At 45.5% G+C, this 22,689-nt stretch overlaps 2 protein-coding genes across 11 annotated transcripts in view; both read left to right on the top strand.

Moving 5' to 3' along the window:
* Nucleotides 1–1,669: 1,669 nt before the first annotated feature.
* Nucleotides 1,670–14,323, top strand: METTL18 (methyltransferase 18, RPL3 N3(tau)-histidine). Of its 8 annotated transcripts, none has more exons than XM_085855632.1 (5): nucleotides 1,759–1,896; nucleotides 2,101–2,242; nucleotides 10,932–11,054; nucleotides 11,163–11,813; nucleotides 13,228–14,323. In XM_085855632.1, the coding sequence occupies exons 4-5, from the start codon at nucleotides 11,169–11,171 to the stop codon at nucleotides 13,939–13,941; spliced, it is 1,359 nt and encodes a 452-aa protein (XP_085711758.1). In that variant the 5' UTR covers nucleotides 1,759–1,896; nucleotides 2,101–2,242; nucleotides 10,932–11,054; nucleotides 11,163–11,168; the 3' UTR covers nucleotides 13,942–14,323. The 8 variants fall into 8 exon arrangements, with proteins under 8 accessions (XP_085711760.1, XP_085711761.1, XP_085711762.1 ...); XM_085855633.1 differs by having other exon boundaries at nucleotides 1,769–1,908; XM_085855634.1 differs by lacking the exon at nucleotides 2,101–2,242 and having other exon boundaries at nucleotides 1,670–1,762.
* Nucleotides 14,324–19,200: 4,877 nt separating this feature from the next.
* Nucleotides 19,201–22,689, top strand: part of LOC147013633 (uncharacterized) — a 146,601-nt gene continuing 143,112 nt past the window's right edge. For 2 of the 3 annotated variants that reach the window (XM_085855626.1, XM_085855624.1), the window contains exon 1: nucleotides 20,261–20,648. The gene's annotated coding sequence lies outside the window, so the exon portion shown is untranslated. Of the gene's footprint in view, nucleotides 19,240–20,260; nucleotides 20,649–22,689 lie in introns of those variants that run through there. The other variant, XM_085855625.1, reaches the window with a different exon arrangement.

Genomic DNA, 22,689 nt, shown 5'->3' with positions numbered 1-22,689 from the left:
TATAGTGGTCACTTATTTTTTCATGAAAATATTTTTTCATGAACCAATAGAACAGACTGAGGGTGAGCAAGAGCCGAGGAGCAGGTTTTTACGACACGTGGCCTGATGCCGTCTGGACCGGTTGCAGAATCTGAGTCGAGGTTTGACAGCAAGCTCTCCACCTTGTCAGGAGAAAAGAAAACAGAGTCCAAGGACAGTTGGGTGCGACTGGGTAAGGTGGGGACAGAAAGCGATGGGTTTTGGACACAAGATTGAGCTGCAAACACCGAGTTTAGGCATTCAGCTTTTTCACGTGCGGTATCAGCAATGCGGCCATTTGAGGTAAGGGAGGGATGGAGGGAAAACATACACCAGAAACAGATTTGATATGACACCACCAGGATTTGGAGGAGGGAGAGAGGTTTGAGAGTTCAGACTTGAGATGAGAAAGATGTTGTTTTCTGGCTCTCCTGAGGGTAGATACACACTTGTTCTGAGCTTTATGGAAGGAACTGAGATTGCCCTCAGTTGGGTTTGCTTTCCATGAGGCAAAGGCAAGCTGTTTCAGGACAACTGCCTCGCCACAAGCTTCAGTAAACCAAGGGCGGGAGGAAGGGTAGGACAACTGAACACGAGAGGGGATAAATCTGTGCATGAGGGAGAGCAAGTTTCTTTGAAAGAATTCCCAGGATGAGTTGATGTTGGAGAAAGTGGCGATAGGAGACCAGTCTGTAAGTTTGATGGCTGCTTGGAGACCCTGCCAGTCGGCTTGAGTGAAATGCCGGACTCGACGGTGGTGAGGTGGTTCTCTGATAACAGCCGGAGAGAGGGAGTACCATTGGTTGAGATCCGGTCGGGGTCGGGAAGTTGACCGATTGAGTCAGTCCCAATGAGTCGCAGAAAGCTTTTGCTGAAGAAATGGCCCCTATTGTTAACATGGTCCATATTGAGCAACGAACACATTTTATGAACTCCTCTTCCTTTCTCCTTCGGTCTCAATTTATACCCTTTTTCACCCCCATACTCCCAAGGCCCCAACTCACTCAAACGCGAAATTTTCGCGTTTGGAAAGCTCCAAATACCCGTTAAAACTGCTATGAACACAAGAACAGATTTATCAATACAGTCCCACAGCCCCTGACACAAATCTCGATAACAAAATATGCAAAACACAAAAAATACTGATATTCTTCTCGCCTCAGAGCTGACACAACCACGTGTGAATATCCGGAAGTTACGTCATCCCATGCCGTCCAACCTGCTTTGAAGAAGAAGAAGAAGAAGAAGCTGAAGAAGAAGAAGAAGAAGCTGCAGAAGAAGAAGAAGAAGCTGAAGAAGAAGAAGAAGAAGCTGAAGAAGAAGAAGAAGAAGCTGGAGAAGAAGAAGAAGAAGAAGCTGAAGAAGAAGAAGAAGAAGAAGCTGAAGAAGAAGAAGAAGAAGCTGGAGAAGAAGAAGAAGAAGAAGCTGAAGAAGAAGAAGAAGAAGAAGCTGAAGAAGAAGAAGAAGAAGAAGCTGAAGAAGAAGAAGAAGAAGCTGAAGAAGAAGAAGCTGAAGAACAAGAAGAACAAGAAGAACAAGAAGAACAAGAAGAACAAGAAGAAGCTGAAGAACAAGAAGAACAAGAAGAACAAGAAGAACAAGAAGAACAAGAAGAAGAAGAACAAGAAGAACAAGAAGAACAAGAAGAAGAAGAAGAAGAAGAACAAGAAGAAGAAGAAGAAGAGGAAGAGGAAGAGGAGGAGGACGAGGAAGAAGAAGAAGAAGAAGAAGATACATTCCCGTTGTGCGTCATCTTTCCTCTCTTGCGCAGAGCCATCCGTTGTAGTTCGCTTGTAGTTTTGTGTTGTTTACGAATCGTGGATTGTCAGGGTTTATTCTTTTTTTAATGCATTTTGTTTTCAAAGACACGTCCTCCAGGTAGATTGAAAGGTGCTTTCCTCTTCAGCGAGCGTTCAATGCAATCTGTTTGTCGAGCCGTTAATTTTATCTTATTTTGGTATATTTACCTTTAATATTTAAGTAAATGTTAATCGTCAAGTACTCAAATTGACGAAGAACGAAAATAAAGGTTGCTTGGTAAACAGAGTGTAATGAAAGTGACTACGAACTATTTTATTTTAGGACATACACCGCCTCAATTTATCATCGTTCCTATCTTCTCGAATATCAAACAAAAGTGGTTTAACGGTGGAGAAGATGATTGAATAATATTAACGAGTCTCTGTTTCATCATTTGATCCATATTTACATTGGACTGAGCAGGGTGAGTTCTCATTCACGAATACTTCGGGTCGGCGGGTTTTTTGGGACTTGTATCGATGATCAACAACGTCGTATGTGAGGGATTTCATGTGTGAGGGACTTATTGTGTGTGAGGGAATTCTGTGTGTGTGTGTGTGTGAATTCTGTGAGGGATTTTGTGTGCGTGAGGAAATTATGTGAGGGATTTAGTGTGTGTGAGGGAATTCTCTGATGGATTTCGTGTGTGAGAGGGATTTTGTGTGTGTGAGGGATTTAGTGTGTGTGTGTGAGGGAATTCTGTGAGGGATTTAGTGTGTGAGGGAATTCTGTGAGGGATCTTGTGTGTGTGAGGGATTTCGTGTGTGTGTGAAGGAATTCTGTGAGGTATTTACTCTGTGTGAGGGATTTAGTGTGTGTGGGAATTCTGTGAGGGGTTTTGTGTGTGTGAGGGCTTTAGTGTGTGTGTCAAGGAATTCTTTGAGGTATTTAGTGTGTGTGAGGCATTTAGTGTGTGTGAAGGAATTCTGTGAGCGATTAAGTGTGAGAGGGATTTTATGTGTGTGAGGGAATTATGTGAGGGATTAAGTGTGTGTGAAGGAATTCTGTGAGGGATTTAGTGTGTGTGAAGGAATTCTGTGAGGTATTTATTGTGTGTGGGGGATTTCGTGTGTGAGGGAATTCTGTGAGGGATTTAGTGTGTGTGAGGGAATTCTGTGAGGGATTTAGTGTGAGAGGGATTTTGTGTGTGTGACGGGTTTAGTGTGTGAAGGAATTCTGTGAGGTATTTTGTGTGTGTGAAGGAATTCTGTGAGGTATTTAGTGTGTGTGAGGGAATTCTGTGAGGGATTTTGTGTGTGTGAAGGAATTCTTTGAGGTATTTAGTGTGTGAAGGAATTCTGTGAGGGATTTAGTGTAAGAGGGATTTTGTGTGTGTGAGCCATATAGTGTGTGTGAGGGAATTCTGTGAGGGATTTAGTGTGTGTGAAGGAATTCTGTGAGGTATTTAGTGTGAGAGGGATTTTGTGTGTGTGAGGGATTTAGTGTGTGTGAGGGATTTAGTGTGTGTGTGAAGGAATTCTGTGAGATATTTAGTGTGTGTGAAGGAATTCTGTGAGGTATTTAGAGTGTGTGAGGGAATTCCATGAGGGATTTAGTGTGTGAGAAGGAATTATTTGAGGTATTTAGTGTGTGTGAGGGATTTAGTGTGTGTGTGAGGGAATTCTGTGAGGGATTTAGGGTGTGTGAAGGAATTCTGTGAGGGATTTAGTGTGAGAGGGATTTTGTGTGTGTAACGGGTTTAGTGTGGAAGGAATTCTGTGAGGTATTTAGTGTGTGTGAAGGAATTATGTGACGTATTTAATGTGTGTGAGGGATTTAGTGTGTGAGGGAATTCTGTGAGAGATTTTGTGTATGTGAAGGAATTCTTTGAGGTATTTAGTGTGTGTGAAGGAATTCTGTGAGGAATTTATTGTGTGTGAAGGAATTCTGTGAGGGATTTAGTGTGTGAGGGATTTAGTGTGTGAGGGATTTAGTGTGTGTGAGGACTTTCGTGTATGTGAGGGATTTGGTGTGTGTAAGGGATTTCGTGTGTGTGAGGGAATTGGTGTGTGAGGGATTTTGTGTGTGTGAATGAATTATGTGAGGGATTTAGTGTGTGTGAAGGAATTGTGTGAGGTATTTAGTGTGTGAAGGAATTCTGTGAGGGACTGAGTGTGTGTGAAGGAATTCTGTGAGGGACTGAGTGTGTGTGAAGGAATTATATGAGGGATTTAGTGTGTGTGAAGGAATTCTATGAGGGATTTAGTGTGTGTGAAGGAATTCTATGAGGGATTTAGTGTGTGAAGGAATTCTGTGAGGAACTTATTGTGTGTGAGGGATTTAGTGTGTGAGGGATTTAGTGTGTGTGAGGGAATTCTGTGAGGGATTTAGTGTGTGAAGGAATTCTGTGAGGTATTTAGTGTGAGTGGGATTTTGGGTGTGTGAGGGATTTAGTGTGTGTGAAGGAATTCTGTGAGATATTTAGTGTGTGTGAAGGAATTCTGTGAGGTATTTAGTGTGTGTGAGGGAATTATGTGAGGGATTTAGTGTGTGTGAGGGAATTCGTGTGTGAGAGGGATTTAGTGTGTGAAGGAATTCTGTGAGGTATTTAGTGTGTGTGAGGGATTTAGTGGGTGAGGGATTTTGTGTGTGTGAAGGAATTCTTTGAGGTATTTAGTGTGTGTGAGGGATTTAGTGTGTGTGAAGGAATTGTGAGAGGGATTTTATGTGTGTGAGGGATTTAGTGTGTGTGAAGGAATTCTGTGAGGGATTTAGTGTGTGTGAAGGAATTCTGAGAGGTATTTAGTGTGTGTGAGGGATTTTGAGTGTGAAGCAATTCTTTGAGGTATTTAGTGTGTGTGAAGGAATTCTGTGAGGTATTTAGTGTGTGTGAGGGATTTAGTGTGTGAGGGAATTCTGTGAGGGATTTTGTGTGTGTGAAGGAATTCTTTGAGGGATTTAGTGTGTGTGAAGGAATTCTGTGAGGGATTTAGTGTGTGAGAGAGATTTTGTGTGTGTGGGGATATAGTGTGTGTGAGGGAATTCTGTGAGGGATTTAGTGTGTGTGAAGGAATTCTGTGAGGTATTTAGTGTGAGAGGGATTTTGTGTGTGTGAGGGATTTTGTGTGTGAGGGATTTTGTGTTTGAGGGATTTTGTATATGAGGGATTGTGTGTGTGTGTGTGTGAGGGATTTTGTGTGTGAGGGATTTCGTGTGAAGGTTTTCTGCGAGGGATTTTGTGTGTGATGGATTTAGTGTGTGTTCGGGATTTGGTGTGTGAAGGAATTGTGTGAGGTATTTAGTGTGTAAAAGATTTAGTGTGTGTGAGGGATTTCTTTTGTGAAGGAATTCTGTGAGATAGTGTGTGTGTGTGTGTGTGTGTGTGTGTGTGTGTGTGTGTGTGTGTGTGTGTGTGTGTGTGTGTGTGTGTGTGTGTGTGTGTGTGTGTGTGTGTGTGTGTGTGTGTGTGTGTGTGTGAGGGATTTCGTATATGTGAAGGAATTCTGTGAGGTATTTAGTGTGTGTGAGGGATTTAGTGTGTGTGTGATGGATTTTGTGTGTGAGTGATTTAGTGTGTGTGTGAGGGATTTTGTGTGCGAGTGATTTTATGTGATGGATTTAGTGTGTGAGGGAATTTGTGTGTGATGGATTGAGTGTGTATGAGGGATTTTATGTGTGATGGATTTAGTGTGTGTGAGGGATTTAATGTGTGTGAGGGATTTTGTATATGAGGGATTGTGTGTGTGTGAGGGATTTTGTTTGTGAGGGATTTAGTGTGTGAGAGGGATTTCGTGTGTTTAAGGGATTTAGTGTGTGAGATTTAGTGTGTGAGAGGGATTTAGTGTGTGTAAGGGATTTAGTGTGTGAGATTTGGTGTGTGTGTGTGTGTGTGTGTGTGTGTGTGTGTGTGTGTGTGTGTGTGTGTGTGTGTGTGTGTGTGTGTGTGTGTGTGTGTGTGTGTGTGTGTGTGTGTGTGTGTGTGTGAGGGATTTAGTGTGTGTGAGGGAATTCTGTTAGGGATTTAGTGTGTGAGAGGGATTTAGTGTGTGTGAGGGATTCATTGTGTGTGAGGATGTCGTGTGTGTAAGGGATTTAGTGTGTGAGATTTAGGGTGTGTGAGGTATTTAGTGTGTAAGGGAATTTATGTTTGAGGGATTTAGTGTGTGACGGAATTCTGTGAGGGATTTATTGTGTGTGAAGGATATAGTGTGTGAAGGAATTATGTGAGATATTTAGTGTGTGTGAAGGATTTCGTGTATGAAGGATTTAGTGTGTGAAAGAATTCTGTGAGGTATTTAGTGTGTGTGACGGATGTAGTGTGTGTGTGATTTAGTGTGTGAAGGAATTCTGTGAGGTATTTAGTGTGTGTGTGTGAAGGATTTCGTTTGTGAGGGATTTTGTGTGTGTAGGAATTCTGTGAGGGATTTAGTGTGTGTGAGGGATTTTGTGTGTGAAGGATTTAGTGTGTGTTCGGGATTTCGTGTGTGAAGGAATTCTGTGAGGTATTTAGTGTGTGTGAAGGAATTCTGTGAGGTATTTAGTGTGTTTGAGGGATTTAGTGTGTGTGAAGGAATTCTGCGAGGGATTTCGTGTGTAAAGGATTTAGTGTGTGAGGGATTTCTTGTGTGAAGGAATTCTGTGAGGTAGTGTGTGTGTGTGTGTGTGTGTGTGTGTGTGTGTGTGTGTGTGTGTGTGTGTGTGTGTGTGTGTGTGTGTGTGTGTGTGTGTGTGTGTGTGTGTGTGTGTGTGTGTGTGTGTGTGTGTGTGTGTGTGTGTGTGTGTGTGTGTGCGCGCGCGAAGGATTTAGTGTGTGAGGGATTTCGTATATGTGAAGGAATTCTGTGAGGTATTTAGTGTGTGTGAGGGATTCTGTGTGTGTGTGAGGGATTCTGTGTGTGTGAGGGATTCTGTGTGTGTGTGAGGGATTCTGTGTGTGTGAGGGATTCTGTGTGTGTGTGAGGGATTCTGTGTGTGTGTGAGGGATTTTGTGTGTGAGGGATTCTGTGTGTGTGAGGGATTTTGTGTGTGTGTGTGTGTGTGTGTGTGTGTGTGTGTGTGTGTGTGTGTGTGTGTGTGTGTGTGTGTGTGTGTGAGGGATTTTGTGTGTGTGATTTAGTGTGTGTGTGTGTGTGTGTGAGGGATTTTGTGTATGAGTGATTTAGTGTGTGTGTGTGAGGGATTTTGTGTATGAGTGATTTAGTGTGTGTGTGTGAGGGATTTTGTGTGTGAGTGATTTAGTGTGTGTGTGTGTGTGTGTGTGTGTGAGGGATTTTGTGTGTGTGATTTAGTGTGTGTGTGTGTGTGTGTGTGTGAGGGATTTTGTGTGAGTGATTTAGTGTGTGTGTGTGTGTGTGTGTGTGTGTGTGTGTGTGTGTGTGTGTGTGTGTGTGTGTGTGTGTGTGTGTGTGTGTGTGTGTGTGTGTGTGTGTGTGTGTGTGTGTGTGTGTGTGAGGGATTTTGTGTGTGTGATTTAGTGTGTGTGTGTGAGGGATTTTGTGTGTGTGTGTGTGTGTGTGAGGGATTTTGTGTGTGAGGGATTTAGTGTGTTTGGGATTTTGTGTGATGGATTTAGTGTGTGACGGAATTTGTGAATTTGTTGTGGTTTTTTTTTATCCAGCACAATATTTCACGTAAATTAGTTTGTTGTTTTGTGTATTTCATTCTGTATTGTTTGTTTGTATTATGAAGGCCTCAACGGCCTTTTTAAAGACCTTCCTCAGATGGAAAAGTGTGTCCTGCTTTAGTCCTGGGTGGATGCCCGTGTGTCTGATTTCATATTTTGTTTTCCTCTTCTCGTTTCAATACAGTAAAAATTTCATTCCATAACGATTGTCATTTCTGTTAAATTCCTTCTGATCCCGGTTCTTCTCCCCCCCCCCACCCCTTCCTCCTCACCCTCCCCTTCCCTCTCTTTCTCCCTCTTCATTCTTCAAACTGTGTGTGTGTGTGTGTGTGTGTGTGTGTGTGTGTGTGTGTGTGTGTGTGTGTGTGTGTGTGTGTGTGTGTGTGTGTGTGTGTGTGTGTGTGTGTGTGTGTGTGTGTGTGTGTGTGTGTGTGTGTGTGTGTGTTGGCAGATCATTGTATTAACAGAAATTCATGTCCTCTCCCTCACATCCACGGGTATTTGTCGTGTATCCTATATTTCTAAGAGTCTGATTTTGTGGTTAACAGTTGTGATTAACCTTTATGAAATTTCCGCAGTTTTTCTAAAAGCCGAAAATTCTGTTTAAGCCTTAGTTATTTTATAACTTGGTTTACGGATCCGCCAACGGTATATTTGCCGAAATGAAATATAAATATAAAACACAATTTTAGCCTTTTATATTTATACATTTTCTGCCGAAGGTGCAAAAGTTTCAAAACCCGAAATGTAAACGTCGGCATTTATTTTCAAAATATAATTTTGTGTGTGCGCGCCAAAATTCCGAGTCACCTTTAACCATACTGCGCAGTCGTCTTCGGTCATGGTGTCTGAGCAGTCAGTGGCCAGCGTGGTTCAGATTGACTGTGGTTTCTGGGGCGAAAGTGATTGTTAAGAAGTATGTCGGCGATATAAATTTGAGTGACTGTATTGGTGATTTAATCACGCAACATCTTGACGACGAATATTCTGGCCGAACGATTGCATCAATTCAGTGCAGCAGCAGGGATGCTTCGCAGGCTACTCTCGATCGTGCCGATTTTGTTTCCATCGAAAGATGTACACTATTCATATTGAAAGATTTCGGTGCCAAGTACGTCAAAGTTTCCCTGCGAGATTCTGATATTCGGCCTTCAACGGACCAGAAATCAGCCTTTGATGTGCTCATGGGGATGGGGAGACGGTACGATCAGATGCCCACTGAAAACTAAGAGCTGGTTATGGCTCTGATTGACCGTTTTGAGCGTGTTGACTCCGAGTAGACACCTTTTTAAAATCATATCCAGCACTATGCACTGGTGTGCATGCACACATCTACGACTTGGACAGTAATTTTCTCAACATTGTTTCAATTTGTTTGATGATCCAACAGGTTTCTATAAGAAAAACATGCCAGACTATATTGTAAAAACAAGTTTTAATCCTTCTTTATTGTTTTTCACATCAGATGATACAGTGAACATGGGCATCCTGCATTTGAATGGTCTTCAATCTTCAATGTTTTCTTAGATCCTCCTGGTCCGGAACTTATATTTATTTTCCCCCCACCTACCCTTGTGTTTTCCATGGAACATCCGAAAAAAAATCATAAAAATATATAATTTCTAAAAATTGAAATTATATTTATATTTATATTTCGACCTACATTCGATCTTCAGCTACATTTTAGCTGAAGAACTGCGTAAACCAAGTTATAAAATAACTAAGGCCTTAGAAGACTATTTATTTGAATTATAGATTTCACGCCAGAAATGGCAGATTAAAAGTGCCCGGCGATCCGAACCGAGTCCATGGAACCCCACACACATAGTACATGTTTAAAAGACTTGGTTTCTGAAGTCATGTATTTGCTGAACATTTATCTGAACATCCTGGGATTTGTCAAATGTTGAAAAACAGGTTTCAGCATCTATCTATGATTGAGCAGATGGGTATATGGTGTAAATTGCGCCATATTTGGTGATAGCTCGGACTGTATGACAAATCATCTTCCCTTATCTTATGATATGGAGGATGGTTTATTGTGATCAATGAAATTTCTTTCAAAAATTACAAAGTACATTTCCAAGACTGCTGGGCCAAGAAAGGTACTCTTTCCCGAGCGCCCGCAACAAAATCCCACCCAATTGCCGAGTGAACTGACACCGCCAGGTCTGATCCAGCCTAAGTTCCCGCCCAAGTGCCGCCACTAAGAGCCCGCCCGAGTGCCGCCACTAAGATCCCGCCCGAGTGCCGCCACTAAGATCCCGCCCGAGTGCCGCCACTAAGATCCCGCCCGAGTGCCGCCACGAAGATCCCACCCGAGTGCCCACAACAAAATCCCACCTAATTGCCGAGTGGACCGACACCGCCAGGTATGATCCAGCCTAAGATCCTGCCCGAATGCCGCCACTAAGATCCTGCCTGAGTGCCGCCACTAAGATTCCGCCCGAGTGCCCGCCGCCAAGATTCCGCCCGAGTGCCCGCCACCAAGATTCCGCCCGAGTGCCCACCACCAAGATCCCACCCGAGTGCCCGCCACCAAGATTCCGACCGAGTGCCTGCCACGAAGATCCCGCCCGAGTGCCCACCACGAAGATCCCGCCCGAGTGCCCGCCACGAAGATACCACCCGAGTGCCCACCACGAAGATCCCACCCGAGTGCCCACCACGAAGATCCCGCCACGAAGATCCCGCCCGAGTGCCCGCCACGAAGATCCCGCCCGAGTGCCCACCACGAAGATCCCGCCCAAGTGCCCGCCAGGAAGATCCCGCCCGAGTGCCCGCCAGGAAGATCCCGCCCGAGTGCCCGCCAGGAAGATCCCGCCCGAGTGCCCGCCAGGAAGATCCCGCCCGAGTGCCCGCCACGAAGATCCCGCCCGAGTGCCCGCCACGAAGATCCCGCCCGAGTGCCGCCACGAAGATCCCGCCCGAGTGCCCGCCACGAAGATCCCACCCGAGTGCCCGCCACTAAGATCCCGCCCGAGTTACTGACCACTAAGATCCCACCACGAAGAATAACTGACAATATTGGCAAGGATTTCAATTAGTTTAACTCTGGAGCAGACGATCACTACATCCCCGTCTGCAATATAGTACCTTTGTGTGTGCCTTTGGACTGTCGATGGAATTTTATCTTAACTGATAGGATTCATTAAATGAGAAATATGAACAATGACAATAAGTACTTGTAATACACATTTGAAATACTTTCTGTTACCATGACTACTGTTTATGAAAACATTGAAAATATTGAAATTATTACTTGTTTGATACACTCCACTTTTCATCTCAAAATATCTTTGATGTGTGAAAAGTGGGAAAGATGCAGATTTTGACTCCCTTCGGTATGTTCCACGTTTCGCCCAAAACGTGAGGGGGACGTGAACTTTGACCTCCTGCTGTGGGTCTCCAGCCCAGATAGTGCCCTAAAAAAACAACACTCTTTGTAAACTCTTTTGGTAACCCGATTAGAAAATACTATTAAACCGAGATACTTGCTGCATCTGCTAACATGGGAGACACATGGTTGATATTGATTTCTTTTCTTCAGATTTTGGGAAAAGACTGCAAATATATTTTGTGAAGGAAAAGCAGCTGTGGGCCGAGTGGCCGACACCGCGTGGTCTGACCCAGCCCAACTTTCTGCGGTGGAAAACGAGCATCATTTTGTCAGGTGCACACAAATAATTTGAAACCTGTTGGGAAAGTCATGTCTAATAATTAAATTTAAGGATTGCCAAATGACAAAGAAAAATAAAAATAAAAAAACTGAATTTTTCAGGTGTCCATGGCATTTTGCTTCAACTTCCCGGTGGAATTGGACCCGGATCCAGCACGAGTATTCAGCACGACTTCCGTTGAGCGATTTGAGAAAAATGGAGAAAGGGAAGAGGTGCCCGAGAAAAAGGAGGCAGCTGCTTGGGAAATACTGTGGCCCTCAGAGACTATGAAGCTTCTTGCAGGTCTCAGCACACACTGCTACCACCTGCCGTGTGGATCGCACCTGCACTGGGTTCAATCTGAGGGGGAAACCAAACTTGGTAAGGAAACTGTTGTTGGATCAGGCCGTGTGGATCTGTGCATATCTTCACACAAAGAACTTGAGAGGGAAGATTCAAAGAAAGAGATTGATTGTGAGTTTAGAGTTGAGCAAAATGTACACCGTACATGGGACAACCTGCGGAGTTGTGGTGCTAAAACAAAGAAAGAGGATTCAAGTGCAGGCATTCAGGTGTGGGATGTCATTCCTGGGGTGTATGAAGGTGGCATGGCAGTGTGGGAAGGCACGAGGGACCTGCTGGCATTTCTAAGTAGACCGGTTGGCCGTGCATGTCAGCTTCTTTATGGATGCAGATTGCTGGACATGGGATGTGGTTTAGGTCTCCTTGGATCATTTGGTTTGCTCTGTGGAGCCCAACAGGTGCACTTTCAGGTGAGTTATTGATAATGAGTTGAGTTATTACCCCATGTACATAGCGCAGAATGGGGAAAGCAATTGGTTCAGTCTGTCTGTCTATCATCAAGGAACTACTTCATTTCAATTGAACTAGCGTGGTTCGGCTCCCTATAATCGCCTCTCCACACGTCGTTGCAGAGAATGACGTCACAGATTTGCTGTGCTGACATAATTAACACCAATCATAATACAAACAATTTTGTTTTTCACTTGGAAGTTGTGGGTTACGACGTGTAAATAAAGATGGAAAAAGTATGATTTAATGCAATTAAATTCCAGGATATAAGGCAACAAAAGGTGAACACTTTGAAAGCAATGGTAATGTAATCCCCTATTAATGAGAGAACTGTTGTTGATATCCATGCCAGTGTGGAGAAATATCGTGGCATGATCCCAGCAGTGTGAGCACGTCATGCTGCTTTATGTGGGTGTGATACCGTGCCAGCATGCATGCTTTGGTGTCGGAAAAGGAACATTGTTGAAAGTGCTGAAAAGTGGTGTCCCTGTGGATATGATCGGTAATTTTAATGATGATTGGTCTGATGTGATGGGACAGGCAAACAGGTTCACTGCTGCATGTCAGAGGCAAGGATTAGCGTGTGCACTGCACGGATTGGGAGACCCGGAGTGAGGAATACTTCACTTCGTTTGTTTTCTTCCCCCCTCATGTTTTCACCTTTATTCGCTTTTTTAATTTGTTTTCTCCACAATCTCTTGAGCGATTGACACAAAACTTACAACGTAAAATCACTGACGCATGGAGAATTTTGTTTTCTTTAAACAAAGTTCCATGATGTTTGCATGGAAAATGTGGCCGGCGGTTCCGAAAAGTCTCTTTTCTGGAGGCATGGGTTACCGGGTGTTTCACGAACTCGGACTCGCATCACTCGGCCTTAGCACAATTGTATGTTTTGAGCACCGTAGAACATGAATCGACTTGTTGCCACTTCCAAAAACCTACAGTTGAGCAGTACTTTGCCTCTGAAGCTGTACGCCGTCTCGACCAATCAAATTTTCACTCGCACTTCCACTGCTTCAACGCTTTAGTGTGAAGACTAACAGATCTACTTCCATCAGGTCAATACTGTGCTCCATTGAGGGGATTGAACAGCAAATAGAAGCAAGTAGTTGTGTTCCACAAAACATCATATAAAAGTGCTGTAGTTGTCCTTTTTTTGTTTCTTTTTTTTTTTTTGAAACTTTTGGACTCTCCTTTGTATATTCATGCATCATCTGTTATTGTCTCATGCCTGCACAAACCGATATTCCACAATGTTTGCTTTATGTCTATCCCATTACCGTTTGATTATTGAATATGATTCGTTAGCTGCATATTGTTGTGACAGCAGTAACTCTCTGACTCGGATGTGTGGAATTGTTTGTCCCATAGGACTACAATCAGGAAGTCTTGTTGGGAGCCACAATGCCAACTGTTCTTCTGAATATGAAACTCCTCAAACCTGTCAACGAACCAACAGCCTCTATCTTGCGAGCCAGGCCTCAAACGGGAAGAAATTGTTTGACAAAAGATGAGTTGTGGGATGATTTGGTGTCAGGACATTGGTTGAAGGAGAGTTTGGAGATGACAAGATGTCACGTAGAGTCGAAGAAGGATGAAAATCAGGAAGATACAAACAGATTAAGGAAGAAAGATAAGAAGAGCAAGATTGTCAATGTTAAAAATATTGACAGCGAAGAGGGAACATCATGTATTGGGACCGCACAACCTGTCGATGAAATCTCACAAGCTCGTCCTCCATCGACCAGCCTCTTGTCACGTTGTCGCTTCTTTGCAGGTGACTGGTCGGCTATGGCCCAATTGCTTGCTGGGGAATATTACGATGTGGTGCTCTCTGCCGAGACCATGTATCGCTTCTCGGAGTTTCCAGCACTGCTCGGTTTGCTGCATGACCACCTGTGTCCTGGTGGCCTGGCACTATTGGCTGGAAAAGCCCACTATTTTGGCACAGGAGGTGGTACAACAAGCCTTGCGGAGAAGGCTCAACATTGGGGCTTTAAAGTTCACACGAGGCCTGTACCATTGCCTTGTGGTCTGCGGAGGGAGGTAGTCATTTTGCAGAAGCCATCTAACTTGACAAATTAATCTATTCCACTTTGTCTTTAAACAAGTAATCCCTCTGTTGGTGATAAATTGCTCTCCACCTGGAAGGAGTGAATGGCATAACGAAACACAAACTTGCTCTTAAATGTGAGATTTTTTTTTGCACTTAATGGTGATAAAAATGGTAATATTTCCATAAGAAAATTGAGTTTGTCATTTTATTAACATCCTTTGCACTCCCTTATAAAATAGAAATAACTGGTGTATCATATCTGACATGTCATGAAGTGCCTTTGCCTTTTGATCCTTTGTCAGTCTGTTAACTGCTGCCCTCAGTTATTTAGCTCCTCCATGAGGCAATATTTATGTAATCCAACAAATAAATATCATCTGTGGTGTCAATAAACTAAATCAATCGACTGTTCACCCTGTCATTTGCTATGGGTCATCTTCCATCTGGGAAGGGGGATGGGGGGCCCTGGGAGGATGGGGGGCTCTGGAGGGAAGGGGGAATGGGGGCCCTGGAAGGAAGGAAGGATGAGGGCCCTGGAGAGAAGGGCGGATGGGGGGCTCTGGAGGGAAGGGGGGATGGGGGCCCTGGAGGGAAGGGGGGATGGGGGCCCTGGAGGGAAGGGGGGATGGGGGCCCTGGTAATTCAGTATTTTACAAGTAGCCTACGTTTGTTGTAATCTTTCTTACCTCTGCCTACCGAAGGTGGATTGAGATTATGTTTTCACCCCTGTCTGTCTGTGTGTTTGTGAGCAGGATATCTCAAAAAGTTGTGGACAGATTCGGATGAAATTTGATGGACAGCTTGGACGTGTGACACGGATGAATTGATTAGATTTTGGTGAAGATCCAGATCCGACGACAAGAATTTTAAAGTGATTTTTCCCCATTGAGAGATAGGGCCAAAAACAATATACATATAGCATGACATCTCAGAAAGTTGGGGATGGATTTGGACGACACTTGGTGGACACGTTGGGTGTGTGACGGGGAAGGATTGATTCAATTTTGGTGAAGATACAAATCTGGATCCGGATCCAGCCTGAGGTGTGCACTCGACCGAGTGCTCTTCTTGTCTTTATATATAATCAGCAAAGGTACCTGCACCTTGTGTGGAAGGAATTTAGAGTTTAGAAAAAGAGAGCCAGGTACTATGGATAATTCCAATTAATTAATCACATAATTTAGCAGGCAATGCTTTCATCATAATGATAATAATGTAACAATGCAATATTGACACAAAAAAGTAAAAAAGACAAAATGTCACAGCCCCCATTGTTTTCGTAAGTTTGCTGTACGGAGTTAAATGACATAATAATGCCGATGACGTACCAGGCCAGGGCGGCACAACGGGCGTGAATATGGTGTGTCATGAATTCACCTTTCTTAATCAAAACTGAACGAATTTTCTTTTCATAAATAACAAAGGAATACGTGTCACAACTTTCTATGAGCATACAGACAAGGTCATGCAAATCGACGTTTTTATAATAAAGTTATTCAAAAACGAAAAGCTGCCCGGGCCCTGGGAAAAGCTAACCCTAACCACAAAATACACCACACAAAACTACACAATCACCACACAAAATACACCACACAAAACGACACAAACACCACACAAAATACACCACACAAAACTACACAAACACCACACAAAATACACCACACAAAACTACACAATCACCACACAAAATACACCACACAAAACTACACAAACACCACACAAAACTACACAAAATACACCACACAAAACTACACAATCACCACACAAAACTACATAAAATACACCACACAAAACTACACAAAATACACCACACAAAACTACACAACACACATCCTAGTGAGGGTCTGCATCCTCTGCTCTTATTCTAGTTTTCTTTGGAGTATCTATCCTTCGCCATCAAAAACTTTAATTTCTACGTTGGTTCATGGTGCATTGGGCTGCCGGCCTGCCACCAGGCTGACGGACTGCCGGGCTGCTGGGCTGACACCAGGCTGATGGACTGCCGGGCTGCCCCAGGCTGACTGGCTGACACCAGGCTGACGGACTGCCGGGCTGACACCAGGCTGACGGGCTGACACCAGGCTGACGGACTGCCGGGCTGCCACCAGGCTGACGGGCTGCTGGGCTGACACCAGGCTGCAGAGCTGACACCAGGCTGCTGGGCTGACACCAGGCTGCAGAGCTGACACCAGGCTGCTGGACTGACACCAGGCTGCAGAGCTGACACCAGGCTGCTGGGCTGACACCAGGCTGACGGACTGCCGGGCTGCCACTAGGCTGACGGGCTGCTGGGCTGACACCAGGCTGCTGGGCTGACACCAGGCTGCTGGGCTGACACCAGGCTGCTGGGCTGACACCAGGCTGCTGGGCTGACACCAGGCTGCTGGGCTGACACCAGGCTGACGGGCTGACACCAGGCTGACGGGCTGCTGGGCTGACACCAGGCTGCCGGGCTGACACCAGGCTGCCGGGCTGACACCAGGCTGCCGGGCTGACACCAGGCTGCCGGGCTGACACCAGGCTGCCGGTCTGACACCAGGCTGCCGGGCTGACACCAGGCTGCCGGCCTGCCACCAGGCTGACGGACTGCCGGGCTGCTGGGCTGACACCAGGCTGACGGACTGCTGGGCTGCCACCAGGCTGATGGACTGCCGGGCTGCCCCAGGCTGACGGGCTGACACCAGGCTGACGGACTGCCGGGCTGCCACCAGGCTGCCGAGCTGACACCAGGCTGCTGGGCTGCCACCAGGCTGCTGGGCTGACACCAGGCTGCCGGGCTGACACCAGGCTGCCGGGCTGCTGGGCTGACACCAGGCTGACGGGCTGACACCAGGCTGATGGGCTGACACCAGGCTGACGGACTGCCGGGCTGACACCAGGCTGCCGGGCTGACACCAGGCTGCCGGGCTGACACCAGGCTGCCGGGCTGACACCAGGCTGCCGGGCTGCTGGGCTCACACCAGGCTGCCGAGCTGACGCCAGGCTGACGGGCTGGCTGAGAGGGATGCATACTCACCTCAAAGCTGTCTTGCCTGGGTTCGAATCCCGACCCAGCTATAAACTGCCATTCTGGTGTTTCACAGGCAGGGTGATTCATCAGTGTGTGTGCCATCTCTCGGATACACGTTAACCTGGGGTCCCTTCTGCCAGCATTCATTGGTGAACGTTAAAGATCCCATGGTGTCCTTCGTGAAAAGCAGGCAAGCTATCGCCAGCAGTGAAGGAATTACAAATTCCTGCACCAACCAGCAGGGGGAACTGCATCACCGGCATAGCCGTGCCCTCAGGCAATGATGATACCCTGCAACCTTGTGCTGCAAATGAGCGAAGAAGAAGAAGAATGGTGTATTCATTCATGGAAATCATTACTCAACACACACCACTATCACTACCCATCGTCTGACAACTTGATGTAGGCAAAGAACCCTCGAGTTATCAAAATAAGTAGAACAACGCTAATTAGAATTTGCTCCAGGTCTAATATTGTTGATTATTGGTGATATTCCTCTCCCCCTCCCTTCCCCTCTGTCACGCCACAAAAGCTCCGAGTTGTTTAGCAAAGGAAGAGACGAATGTACAGTCAGACGTAGCAATAGGGACGTGACAGCCCTGTTTGCAGTGAATGCACTTCCCACAATGCGTCTAATTTGCATAACTGTGTAAAAGGCGAACAAACTATCTCAGAGCTTCGTTTCCGATTATGTCCCAGGGATAATTGAAAGACTCAACAAGGAATGATTATTGACTTGTAAAGTTAGATCCTGGGTCAGAACAATTTCAACGACCTGTCCAAGCCATCACCAGATGAACCATGCAGATTGTCATCGTAAAGTGGAACACTGTGTCATCTGATGAACCGTGATCTGTACACCAAGCCATCACCAGATGAACCATGCAGAATGTGATCAGAAAGTGCAACACTGTGTCATCTGATGAACCGTGCTCTGGAGAGAGCCGTCAGTGTTGCCGAAGCTGTTTCTTGGCAAGGGTTATGCAACTTGTACTGAGCGGTTTCCATTGCCTTCCCAGCGTTGTTTGTCCGTGCTCTTTCATTTTAAATGCTGAGCATCAATCAAGGAAGCAGCACGGACCATTTTACACTCGTTGGTGCGACTCGGCCGGGATTTCAACTTTGAACCACCGACCTCCCAGACTCAGAGCGGACGTTCTAACCAATACACCACCGAGTCTGCTTTTGGAAAACTCACCATCAAACCTCACCAATGATCTGCTGGCTGAGCATTGAGAGATCACTGCAAGTGGGTGGAGGGAGACCTTGAGCGACAGATTATTACTCCGGACAGACTCGACTTGTCACCTCAAGTTCCACAAATAAAAGGTTGAACGGTTCATGGAAAGACAAATTGGGATGTTCAGTTCGCACTGGAACATTGCATCGACCTTTCCGTGGCATGAAATCTCCAGAAGAGCTTCAACGGTCTCATTGGGTGGTGATCAACGCACGGCATCACATGTCGAGTCCATTTTGGTGCCGACAAACATGTAGGCAGGTGTTGTGGACACCGGTTCCAGTTCAAACAGACGTTGTTCGTGTGTGACACGTGGCAGGGTTTGTGCATTCCGCGGTGCATTGCAAGTTCGGGGCTGAGACGATCCCACGACCACACATTGTATGAAAGGAACTGCAGAGAATTCCAACCCATCAAAAGCCTATTGTAGTTGACATGGAGCTTCGGCTTCTTGTGAATGTGAATTATTTTTTTTTATTTTTTTTTTTACTTTAAACCCTTGCACAGAGTATGGAAATTAATCTTCAATTGATGTATTTATTTATTTGTTTATTGTTATTTAATTTTATGTTTCATTGATATTTTGGACATCATGTTTAACATCAACGGTGTTCCCGCTTCAAGCCATGCCCTTTGGGGCTCAGCCTCGTACAGCCATTCAAACGACTTTTGTTGCTTTCATTGAAGGAAATAAATGTTGGATTGATTGATTGATTCACGTTCGAGTCCAAACCGTGATATTCAGGGCACAGAGAGGCCCTGTTGGTGATTAAATGGTCGCCTGTCGTAACAGCACGGTATCAGATCAGTGTCGATGCCGCGTTCGTTCCAATGTGTTCAAACCATCAGGAATGGCTAAACAAACACTTCTTTTGTCCCATCTCCCTGCACTTGTATCGTTGCATCGCTTGCGCTCCTTCCCCGCACTCTTTCCTAATTCAAAGCAGCTTTGTTACTGCAAAAGGCAGCTGGTCTTGCCCCCATTTCCCTTGCTGAAGCCGAGCACATGTAGTGAGTGCTCCCACTCCTGAGCTCCACGGTGCACCACACTCCCCGCTCCACGGCCAAGCACGTGAGGTGAGTGCTCCCACCCGTGAGTTTCAGGGTGCACCACACTCCCCACTCCCCACTCCCCGACCTAGCATGTGTAGTGAGTGCTCCCACCCCTGAGCTTCAGGGTGCACCACACTCCCCTACCTAGCATGTGAAGTGAGTTCTCCCACCCGTGAGCTCCACGGTGCACCACACTCCCCACTCCCCGACCTAGCATGTGTGGTGAGTTCTCCCACCCCTGAGCTTCAGGGTGCACCACACTCCCCACTCCCCTACCTCGCATGTGAAGTGAGTTCTCCCATCCGTGAGCTCCAGGGTGCACCACACTCTCCACTCCCCGGCCTAGCACGTGTAGTGAGTTCTCCCACCCCTGAGCTCCAGGGTGCACCACACTCCCCACTCCCCGACACACTTTGAACGTTTCGACTCCCTCTCTGTTGGTGTTTCACGAGAAGGTACAAAAGATCTTCCAATTGCACCCACAGATGCCTTTATTTATCCCTCAACGTTTGGATTCCATTTCCTCCCGCCCCGTTTGCATTGCAAGGCCCTGATCATGTCCAGCAGGCTTGTGTGGTATTTGTAAAACGGTCACAGACGTTTCTTTCTCTGCCTGCCTCTCCTTTCTACCTCAACCGCACAGCTTCTCGTTTTGTTTCGATACTTGAAATGGTAGATTTGCATAGGATGGGACTTGGCCATAGGTATAGCATTTCCCTCGCGATTCGTGAGCCGACAATACCTGGTACCATGTACGTTGATTGTTATAACAGCTGCTCGCTTTGTTTAGGGTCAGAGAGAGCTCACCCAGCAAGGGGTCGTCATTTAAACCCCTTGTCCTTCGCACGTGACCATTTTAACACCGGGTGGGCTTCCTGAAGCATTTGCGTCTGAAAGTTGCAGTTTGAATGCCACCACTCCTTACACGATGTTCAAGGGGTGCTTGGGACGTTGGGGGTGAAGGTGAAAGGGCCGAGGAATCGGGCCACGTTTCGGGTCCGAAGGGGGGGAGTCATGGGCGTTTTGCATGGATGGAATGTAAGACAAAGTGGACAAGTCACTAAAAACAGATACAAGGTCCTCGCGACGTACCAACTTCTCGTTGTTTGACCATTTCAAAATAGGACCATCGACGTGGTGTTTTTCGAGCTACGTCACTCGAGGTTTCTGTAGGGGATGTTTGTGAGTGTTCGCACGACGCTACACCCTTCGTGCCCCTGTGCGAGCGCATTGGGGTTTAACACAAACGGCTTTGGTTGTGCCTCGGCAGGAGAGCGCAAGGTTAAATGGTCATGGAGGTAGACCATGCGATGCTCGTGTCAGAGTGGTTTTTTTTCTAGAATCTGAACGGGTTTCCGCACAAACCTTCACTATCTGGAGGGAGGTTTCCCGGCGAGATCAGGAATTCCAGGTCCGGATTTTCCCAGTACATGGTGAGTAGTCACGTCAGACTTCCCGTTCAACCCTTCAACAGCTTCACCAGCGTTTGATAACCAATGGAGGTTTAGTGTCATCATCAAATAACCTGATTTACTGCTCTGTCACTGTGTGCCTTTATTATTGTAATACTTTATTGCATTATATGTCATAATGATATAAGCTTAGCTATTCATATAGGAATATAACATATCTTGTTTCTATGTGTAACACACAGGAATGTTTGTGAGCTTCATCATGCACTTCCCAAAGCGATTGTGCATTCAGACTGTCAGTGAGTGTGTGAGTCTGCATGCACATCCACTCTGATATAGGATCTTTCACTCACAGATACATATATATATATATTATATATAGATAGATAGATACACACAAACACACACACACACACACACACACACACACACACACACACACACACACACACACACGAGGAGTGTGACGAGCACTCCGCTGATCCCCATTGGACAACAATCCACGCCAAAGCATCGCCTCCAACACAGAGGCTTCAGCCCGGTCGGTGACTCTGTCAAAGAGACAACGAATATATGGTCATCATCAGTTAAACACCAAACAGAAAGGTGTATGTATTGGAGGCGTACTGTGGTGTACTGTGTTGGAGGCGATACTTTGGTGTGGACTGTTGTCCAATGGGGATCAACGGAGTGCTCGCACACTCTTGTTTCGATTTTCCCGCTGGTCACATTACTTGCCTTCTGGTTGAATGGTTTGCATAAGCAGGAACAATTGTCTGGGTGGCAGATGGATGGTTGTTCTGTGTGGATTATGTGGTTTTACCGTGTGAGACATAATCTGCAGCGATGCTCACCGTAATAGTCAGGAGGTGTGTGTGTGTGTGTGTGTGTGTGTGTGTGTGTGTGTGTGTGTGTGTGTGTGTGTGTGTGTGTGTGTGTGTGTGTGTGTGTGTGTGTGTGTGTGTGTGTGTGTGTGTGTATACTGAAACGCAAAAGAAACTTACCACTTTTTAAACCTTCAAATATCAACAATAACACTGCGTGTAGTAAATGTGTGAACTTATTTGTGGACAATAGTGTCCTCACTGTTAGACAAAACGGTCACGGATGGTCACTTGAACCTTCAATGGTCACTTCAGAGCACAGCTATTGAACAGCCATTTTGACTGTCAGTGATTAGCCAAGGGGTACGGGATGATTTTAATGAGCTGCACGTGATGTCTTGATATTGGCTTTAAAAAGGCCAGTGCAAAATGGGCATTTCAATCAACATGCCACGATTGTCAAGGGATCAACGGCAGTGTGCCTTGGGCATACTGCAAGGCGGATTGAGCTACCGTGAGGTGGCACGTCGCCTTGGCTGTTCACACCAGACGATATCGGCCCTGGTGGACAGAGACCCTCCACAACTCTGCAGATGACAGACCTCGATCAGGGAGGCCAAGACTCACCACTGCAAGGCAGGACAGGCAGATGGTCCTAAGTCAGATCGCTTCAGACATTAAGGACTGAGTGGGACAGAATCCAGCAGCAATCCATCCAAAGACTGGTAGGCAGTATGCGCCGACCATGTACTGCCTGTATCCAAAACAATGGTGGCCACACACGCTATTGAAAGGGGACTGACATTGCACCCTGTGCTGTTCTGTACTGTCGAACAAACTTATGAGATGGTGTACCTTGGTCAAAAACGTGACATGTCATTAATAAATATTCAATTTTCAATTAGCAATAATTTTCAATTAGCCAATGTTTCAATTAGCAATTGTTGGGTTGTTTTATTTTGAACTGTTACAATTTTATTACATTTCAAACAAGTGGTAAGTTTCTTTTGCGTATATATATATATATATATATATATATATATATATATATATATATATATATATATATATATATATATATATATATATATATATATATATATATATATATATATATATATATATATATATATATATATATATATATATATATATATACAGTGGGGAGAACAAGTATTTGATACACTGCCGATTTTGCAGGTTTTCCCACTTACAAAGCACGTTGATGTCTGTAATTT

The sequence above is a fragment of the Eptatretus burgeri genome, chromosome 14 (assembly GCF_056783735.1).
Source record: "Eptatretus burgeri isolate ZD-2024b chromosome 14, Ebu_testis_v1, whole genome shotgun sequence".
Classification (NCBI taxonomy): domain Eukaryota; kingdom Metazoa; phylum Chordata; class Myxini; order Myxiniformes; family Myxinidae; genus Eptatretus; species Eptatretus burgeri.
This window is presented reverse-complemented; position numbering and strand designations above follow the sequence as displayed.

Bases quoted from the DNA above. Each gene is read 5' to 3' on its own strand.
- METTL18 (XM_085855634.1), top strand. From the start codon at position 11,169: ATGGCATTTTGCTTCAACTTCCCGGTGGAATTGGACCCGGATCCAGCA. The intron at 11,814-13,227 runs GTGAGTTATTGA...TTTGTCCCATAG, and splicing joins CCCAACAGGTGCACTTTCAG to GACTACAATCAGGAAGTCTT.